This window comes from Salvia splendens, chromosome 12 (assembly GCF_004379255.2).
Source record: "Salvia splendens isolate huo1 chromosome 12, SspV2, whole genome shotgun sequence".
In the NCBI taxonomy this organism is placed as follows: Eukaryota; Viridiplantae; Streptophyta; class Magnoliopsida; order Lamiales; family Lamiaceae; genus Salvia; species Salvia splendens.
In genome coordinates, this window is record NC_056043.1 from 5,966,456 (window position 1) to 5,975,677 (window position 9,222).

Consider the following 9,222-nt stretch of genomic DNA (forward strand, 5'->3'; position numbering starts at 1 on the left):
AAGAAATTTTGGGGTAAAGCTTTGTTATCTGCTACTTACTTGGTTAATAGATCTCCTTCTGTGCCTTTATTAGGACAGTGTCCTGAACATGTGTTTACTAGAAAAACTCTGTCTCTTTCTCATCTAAGGATATTTGGTTGTGTTGTTTTTGTGCATACTAAGTCTGATAAACTTGTGTCTAGATCTTGAAAATGTGTGTTTCTAGGATATCCCGAGGGTGTTACAGGTTATAGAGTTTGGTTGACAGATGAACCTGGGTTCAAAGTCATAATCAGCAGGGATGTAGTCTCCAATGAAGATGAATTCCCTTGCTTGAAAATGACTAACAACCCAATTCCATACCCCGTGGACAATGAGCCTCTTATGGAGGTGGAGTCCACATAACAACTCACTGGTGTGGAGCATCCTAGTGATACTCCAAGTAAGGTGGAACAACCTTTCTGGAACTCTTATCCAATCCTTACACCTGATGAGACACACTGTGAAGGAAATCTAAATGTGAATGATGCTGATGTGGTGCCTCCCCTAAATGATAATGATAATTCCCCATATTTGCATTCTAGTCCTATGAGAAATGCTCCTCCTGCCCCAGCCCAGAATGTGATTCATAGCCCCAGTGACATTCAAAATGCTATTGATAATCCCAACTTGCAAGATTATGTGTTATCTAGGGATAGAACTAGAAGGGTGGGGTGAATGTGAAGAAATCTGCTATGTTTGATGGCTATGTTGGTTTGGTTGCTCTTATAAATTTGGCTTTCAATGTGTATGAATCTGATGGGGATGAACCACAATCTTATAAGCAAGATCTTAAGTCTAAGTTCTGGAGTCAGTGGCACAAAGCCATGTTGGAGGAGATGAATTCCCTGAAAATTAACCTTACCTGGATTCTTGTGCCTTTACCCCCTGGAGCTTCTGTGGTTGATTGCAAGTGGCTCTATAAATTGAAAAATAAGGTGGAGGGTCTTAGGTATAAGACTAGACTTGTGGCCAAAGGTTTTACTCAGCAAGAGGGGGTAGATTATACAAAATTTTTTGCTGCTGTTGTTAAATTTACTACTGTACTGTTGATGCTTGCTTTATGTCCTCACTTTGACTGAGAATTGAAACAAATGGATGTTAAAACTGCTTTCTTGCATGGTGATCTTGATAAACCTATTTATATGAAGCAACCTGAAGGTTTTGTTGAGTTTCCCAATCATGTGTGCTTGTTGAAAAATTCCTTATATGGTTTAAAACAGTCCCCTAAAGTGGAATATCAAGTTTAATACATGTATGCAGAAGTTAGGCTTTGTGAGAAGTACCTTTGATGCATGTTTGTATGTTAAAAACCTTGACTCTATTCCTGTCTTCTTATTGTTATGTGTTGATGACATGCTTATTATGGGTCCTTGTTTGAAAACTATAAAAGTTGTGCAAACTGCTTTGAGTGAGAATTTTGATATGAAGGATCTTGGTGATGCTCATAAATTTTTGGGAATAAGTATTTTTAGGGATAGAAAAGCTTCTACCCTTGTGTTGCATTAGGAACCTTATGTGTACAAAATTCTGAAAAAAAATTAACATGTATGATGCTAAACCTGCCTCTGTGCCTTTAGCTGCTCATTTTATGTTAGGTAAGACCCGTGCCCTAAGTATAAGTATGATATTGATGCTATGAAGAAAGTTCTCTATGCTAATGCTATTGGGTCAGTGATGTATTTGATATTAAGTACTAGGCCTGATATTGCTTATGTTGTGTCTTGCCTAAGTAGGTATATGTCAAATCCTGGTCCTGTTCACTGGGAAGCTTTGAAATGGCTTCTGAGATACTTGAAACTTACTGCTAAGTATGAGTTGTGTTATTCTAAATGTGATGAAGGTGTTTCACTAACTGATTTTGTGGATTCCAGCTATGCTAATGACAGAACTACTACTTCCTATGTGTTTACAGTTTGCAGGTCCTGCATTAGTTGGAAATCTCAGTTGCAGCACATAGTGGCTTTGTCCACAATTGAGTCAAAATATATTACCATTACAGAGGCAATGGAGGAAGCTATATGGTTAAATGGAGTGCTCTCTGAACTTAAGTTTGTGAAGGCATCTCCTACTGTGTTTTCTGATTCTCAGTCTGCTATTCAGTTGTGTAAAAATCCTGTTTTTCATGATAGGACAAAGCACATTGATAAGAGGTTTCATTACATTAGAGATATTGTTGAAAATGATGAAGTTTTTCTACTTAAAGTGCATACTGATAGAAATCCCGCTGACATGGGAACTAAGCTCTTAACATTAGAAAAACTACTTTTTTGCATTAAGTATTTGCATTTTGACCTAGGATAGGTTGCATGTCCCGGGGGAAAGATCTCTGTCACCTTATCAGTTGTGGTAAGGGTGGTAGTTGACTAGAGGCATGAAGACCTTCTAGACTAATGGGTGTCAGCCCTTTGGTGTCTGAAGGCAACTTGGTGTTTTTCCCTAAGTGTTAATGAACTTTTGTTCTCTGGAGCAAATGGGGGACTACCTTTTAGGCTGTGATGATTTAAACCTTAGCCTATAGTGCAAATTGGTTTTCCAGAATAAAGTTCAAGGTGGAGTATGTTGAGTATTTGTGATAGACCTTATTTGGGCTGTCTATTATTTTTGGCCCATGCAGAATTAATTGGGCTGAGCCCAAGTCTCTCCCTCTACCGTCTGATTGTTGCCACTGTCCTCTCACCCGGATTGTGCTATGGGACCGATAGATTGAATGGTGTGTTTGTTATGTGTAAGATATCCCTTCCACTTCCATTCACCATTCTCTATTATCTCTCTCTCTACTCACTCGATTCAGTGAATTCTCTCTCATCTCTCTACTTCTCCGATGGCTTCTCCGGTGGTTTCCCTTCGGTTATCACGATTTCTTTGAGTGATTGATCGGTGGTTTTGCGAGATCTAGGGTTTTGTGTGTAAGAGATCTGGTGCGAGGTTGTGTTCTGTAGTTCTAGATCCGGTGTGAAGGAGTTGTGTGGTGTTGATATCTACGATGTGAGGTTAATCACTAGTGGATTCGACAGTGCTCTCTTGGGTCTGGTTTCTGGAGAATAGATTTGTTCTATAGGCGGGTGGCTAAGCCATCGCCTTGATCTATTATGTGTTCTTCTTGACTTTGTAATCATATCTACGTTATAGGGATTTTGTAATCACATAACTATCATTTTTCAGTGATAACCATATCCGATGTGTTGTGATGGTAAATGAAATGTAGTCAGATTTTGTCGCAGGTGATTAAATGCAACAACTATATAAGTTCGTGATATTATATGTCAAATTTAAAGTTTGTGTGAAAAATAAACTTTTGAAAATTTTCGTGATATTAAGCGCCAATATCCTATAAATATTTTGGTTTAGGTAAATTCAGTTACCTACTTAAATATTCCAATTAATATTGGAAGTTAAAAATACGAGTAATTGTTAAACATGTTGCTATTCAGTCGAAACTAAACAAAAATAGAAATCAAGAGAAATCGGAAAAACAATATGAAACGACGCAAAAGATTTCAAATATACGAAGAGGTTTAAATACACAAACTTTTAGTTATGAAAACGGATAACCATTTTTAGTAAATCATTTGCAAAAATTAAAGAGATCGATGCATTTCTTTGATTATAAGTGAAACACTTGGTGTCCGAATAATAAAAAAATAATTAAATATTTTTCTATAAGTACAATCAATTTAATTGCGAATGTATTGACATTATACGTTCAATGTACACGTATTTTTTTTTAATTTGTAAAAAGTTAATGTCTATCTTGGTATTTTTACATAGAACAATATGGCAATCGAAACTACATACTAGGGGTGGGTAAACGGTTTTGAGTTATTCGGTTAACCGAGAACTGAACTCGAACCGGTCGGATATAGGTTATAACCGAAATTCATGGTGTTCGGGTCGGTACAGATTTGCATTTTTTCTCGAAGTCGATTATCAGTTATAGCCGATCAGTTAACAGTTATAACCAAAAACCAAAATTAAATTCAATTTTATTGCAATTATATTTTTAATGAATAAACTTATATAATATTTTTATACTTTTAAAATTTCATATCTATATTACATTGATTCCACACTTCTTTATGTGGCATCACAATAGAAGAAAATGTAATTTACTTCCAAATTTTGTCAAAGTCTATTTTAATTTATCATTATCATTTATAATATCTCAAAGTCAATAAAGTGCCTAAACATTATTTTAAAAATAGGATATCCCTTCACTTAATTATCGTAGAAAAGTATTTAGATCATTTAAAGTTTAGACTTTTGAAGTGTCTAAACAAAATTATGTATTACTAGAAAATAGGAATAATAATAATAAAAGTAGATGAAAAGTGAAAATTTAAAAGTTGAAGTGTTGGACTATGAATCATTTGGTTATTTCGGTTATAACCGATAACCAACCGATTCTAACCGAGTCGGTTAGTTAAGTAACTGAACTAGAGATTGGGTCGGTTCCGGTTAGTTTTTTGACCAATTTTTAGGATCGGTTAACCGACAAGTCTAATCATCAGTATATAATAATTATAAGAGCATCCACATTCATGCTCTTTGGCAAGAGCATGGAAGTGGCCCGTACCCACTTTTATTCATTTTTTACTCCGTGCTCTTTGGCAAGAGCACAACACCCACATCCATGCTCTTTCGCAAGAGCATACTCAAGGGTCCCACCATTCTATTATTCAATTTAAATAAAAATATTTCCACAATATTGAAAATGCATTAAAAATACCCGAAATACTATTACAAATTACTAAAAAAATTAAAAATTACATAATTAAAATCCTAAAAAATAAAAATTACATAATTAAAATCATAAACAATAAAAATTACATAATTTAAAATCCTACAAATTAAAAATTACATAATTAAATCCTAAAAAATACATCCGTGGAAATTTAAAGAAGACTAGCCCGATGGCGATATCCCTAATTGTTGTCGGTGAGCTTGTATAGTTGCGTGATGTGAATCAAGTTGCTCGGGAGTCATCCGAGACGTATTGGCCATATTGATTTGACCCAAAAGGACCCACAACGAGTTGGTGGGGGGGTAGAGGCGGCACAAAGGGAGCGGGAGGTCGCGGTGCGACGGCTGTTGGCCGTCGCCTGTTTTCTTCCTTCCGGCCAGCGTTGGGAACTGCTCGGGCCAGCGTCGGGGCTACCCAAGTGAGCTTCGACAAGCTGGCTAGCCACCTCATCCTCGCCGGCGTCGGATAGGGATACCGACCTCGACCGTTTGCTGGAGGAGTTGGAGGAGGATGCGACGCCTCCCTTATACTTCGGATGATGACGCACCTCCTGCCAAGCGTTGAGATGCTTGAATGGTTTGTACTGAATTGATTGGTAGGTCGATATGGCGGCCGTGATGATGTCGACCTCGCTCGTGCCGCTCCTTGTCGACCGCTGTTCCTGGAGGTAATACCCTGGAACTTTTGGATTTCATCGTTGGCTCTTCCGATGGCATTGCTCACCATACTCTCATTGCGCTCGATGGTGTTATTCGGTCGGGTGGCATTGTACAAGCGAGAGACACGCCACCAAAACCTGTCCCCGGGTTGGTTCGTGCCGGTTTTCGCATCTTCGGAGATTGCCAAATAGGCTTTGAATAACTTCTCCATCTCCCCCGGAGTGTACGGGGTGCGAACGTTGGGGTCACTGCCGGTACTGCCATGAGTACGAACACGGACACTACGAGGAGGAGGAGCTGCGGGATGGTCGGAACCGCCCTCCGGTGGCGTCGGTGCGTTCCCTCCCGTGCCAGTTTCAGGGGCCCATCCGTATAGCCCCTCGGAGGCATCTTGCTCATCCACCGGGTAAGGCCGGTAGCCACCCGGAATATGCGAACCTTGGGTTTGAGGAGGGGGCGAGAAATCCGTATCTGGATTAGGGAATGGCGATGAGCCGAACCATTCGTGGTTCCATCCACAGGAGTCGGAGGGGTGATCGCCGGAGCCGGACATTTTATGCAAAAGTGAAAGAGTGAGAATTTAGATGAGAATTGATGATAGAAGTATTTTGTGTAGTGTGGTGTAAAAATTTTTGTGTGAAAATGAGGGTATTTATAGATGAAAATGTGAATTTTAGGATAAAAATAATGAAAAATAAATTAAAAGTGGAAAAAATGGATATATTTTATTGGAAAGTGGGAAAATATGTTTTTTAATTTTAAATCTATTTTTTAATATATTTCGATTTTTTTTAAAAAAGAAATTGCCAACGGCATTGCCGTTGGCCAATCAGAACGCGACACGTCAGCTTGCTCAACAACACGACGATGCTCGATGCATCGAGAAGGGCCGTGCCGTCGGCAAGAGCACAACATCAAGCACCGATGCAGGTGCTCTAATGTAATTCTAATCCTCAGTTTTGGACAAAATTGAATAAACGATGAGACGAAATTGAGTAAGCTAACTGATGGGATACGAACTAAACAACTAAACAATAATTGCGAGCCCAATAGCAGTGACGGCCCATCAGCCCAAAACCCAAGAAAGAGTATCAGTTCGGCACAACCAAAGAGTTCGGTCACAGCCTATAGCTCGGTAAAAGCCGACCAATCGAGCTCAACTCTCAGATCGGCAAAAGCTGATCGGCAAAGTTCAGCAGTTCGGTCTCAGTATTCGACCGAACAAGGAGATAGTGGACCCATGCAGGATCTCCACGACCTCCATTACACCCACGATCTATTTAGTGGTATTAAGCAGTTATCAACCCCCCTACCAGGGCTGCAAACCACGATCTTAGTTCGAATGTATAAATAGAACTTAGATCAGATAGACCAGGGTTAAGTTCTCTAGATCCTGAATCTCATATAGCAAATCAGTATTGTAATCTGTAAGCTAGATCAAGCAATACAAATTTGCCCTCTATTCTTCCCGTGGACGTAGACTTACCTCAGTAAATCGAACCACGTAATTTTCAGTGTTGTGATCTTCATTTATTACTTGCATTTATTCCCATCAAAAATTCGTTAAATCATCACTGGCGCCGTCTGTGGGAACACAGAAAACCAAAACTGTGATAAAAGCGAGTTTTTGATCCTCTTCCACCAAAAAATGCGTACCAGATCACATAATACCCATACTTCCGTCCGTGATGAACGTGAGGAAGCTAGTCCAGCCCGTAGGTCTGGAAAACAGCCTCTGGAGAAATCTGCCTCCAGTTCTCACGGTGAAAGAACAAACCACTCAAAAAGTCATCGCACCGAGCCTCCCCAGCAGCTCGATTTGAATGAGGCTGTCAAGTTGTTCTTGGCTGAGAAGCAGGATGAGTTCTTAACATTCCTGCAAAAGAGCCAGAAGCCGGAGAAGAAAACGGCGGATTCTCCCTCCCCCTCCAGACATGAAAGTCACTACCGCAGTAGTGTCGTATCTTCCAGGAGAAAGAATCCTCACCACCGATATGTTCCTTCTCCTCCTTGTTACCGAAATCACAGGAGAACTCCATCTCCACCATACCGTAGAGATGTCGGATTCGCTATGTATGGAGCGCTGAAGACTCCATTTTCGGATGATATCACCAGAACTCCGTTGCCACAGAATTACCAAACTCCGTCAGTGACTTATGACGGGTTAGTGGATCCTCATGATTTCCTGGGACGCTATCAGTATAATATGGCGAACCAAGGTCTCAATGAGGTTCATATGTGTAAGCTGTTTCCCGAGCTGCTCATCGGGAACGCAAGAAGGTGGTTTGATAGCCTCCCTCAAGGCAGCATTAGATCTTACAGAGATCTAATGGATGCTTTTCATAGGAGGTTCTTCCAGAAAGCTGAAACCCGAATCACTTCGGCTCAGCTGCTTTCTATACGTCAAGGTCGCGATGAAAAGATTAGCGACTTCATGACAAGATTCCACAAGGAATGCCTACAAGTAGATGATCTCAATGATCTACTTGTCATTTCGGCATTCCAAAATGGAATTCTGCCAGGAGCTCTCTACAGAAAGCTCGTTGAATGCAGTCCGCAAACAGCTCAAGAGATGTGGGACATTGCGGACCAGTTTTCTCGTGCTGATGAGGCAGACCGTCGAAAACGGTCTTTAGACAGCTCTTCCAGAGGAGACAAGAGGAAGCCCGATCATAGCGATCAGGGACATCCTCGCCGAACTCCTTTTGAAAGAATTCAAAGGGCACCGGTACAAGACAGATTGGGACCACGTCTCAATCCTGAGAAACCACCCGCTCAGTTCGTACCATTGAACAAGTCGAGAGCGGAAATTTTCGAACTGCATTCTGATATGTTCGAAAAACCAAAGCCGATGACGAAATCGGCCACGCGCCGAAGTCAGGATAAATATTGCTCCTTCCATCAAGACCACGGTCACGATACCGAGGAGTGCCGAAATTTGGCAGCAGATATTGATGTTCTTGTGAAAGCAGGGACGTTAAAAAAATACCAAAGCAAGCCGCCGAAAAAGAATAAGAAACAGAGAAGTGCGAACTGCGCTCCTCAGGATCCTAAAAGGCAACAGGATCCCGAAGACGATGACGAGCCGCAATATGATGGAGTAATCCAGACTATTGACGCTCTCCCAGCCGGGAAGACTAAATCGTCTCTAAAATCAGAGCGCAGAGGCTTCAATCGAGAGGAGCCAACACATAAAAGGCTGAAGAAGGAGGAAGTAATTACATTTTCAGATGCAGATCCCGTCCCGGCCATTTCTCCTCATCAAGACGCTATTGTCATTCAAGCTGGAGTGGCAAACAAACTGATCCACAGAGTGTTTGTGGATACAGGAGCGTCGGTTAGCATTCTTTTTAAAGAATGTTTTGATAAACTGGAAGTGGATCCAGCTCGGCTCAGTCCGGCCCCACTTCCTCTGAAAAGTTTCGCCCAGGAGGACACCCGCCCTGAAGGTATTATCAGCCTTCCGATTACGGTAGGAAGAGCGCCTACTAGCTCCAATACGGTGATCGAGTTTTTTGTGGTAAAAGCTCGGTCCCCGTATAACATTATACTGGGAAGAGACTGGCTCAACACAGTTCGGGCCATTTGCTCTACTTATCACCTCACAATCAAGATCCCCACTAAAGGAGGGATAGCAGTCATCCGAGGTGATCAAAAGAGAGCAAAAGAATGTTTGCAGATTGCGCTTAAAAGTGCCGAACAATCAGATCGGCACCATCAAGCATAGCAATCACAGCAGCCGGAGTCAGAGGCAGGCGAAATGAACGAAGTCACACCGGAGCCGAACTCGATGAAAGTTCA

At 41.1% G+C, this 9,222-nt stretch overlaps 1 protein-coding gene across 1 annotated transcript; it reads left to right on the top strand.

Moving 5' to 3' along the window:
- Positions 1 to 1,656: 1,656 nt before the first annotated feature.
- LOC121757444 (secreted RxLR effector protein 161-like) lies at positions 1,657 to 2,322 on the top strand. The gene has a single exon (XM_042152992.1). The coding sequence runs from the start codon at positions 1,657 to 1,659 to the stop codon at positions 2,320 to 2,322; it is 666 nt and encodes a 221-aa protein (XP_042008926.1).
- The last annotated feature ends 6,900 nt before the right edge of the window (positions 2,323 to 9,222 follow it).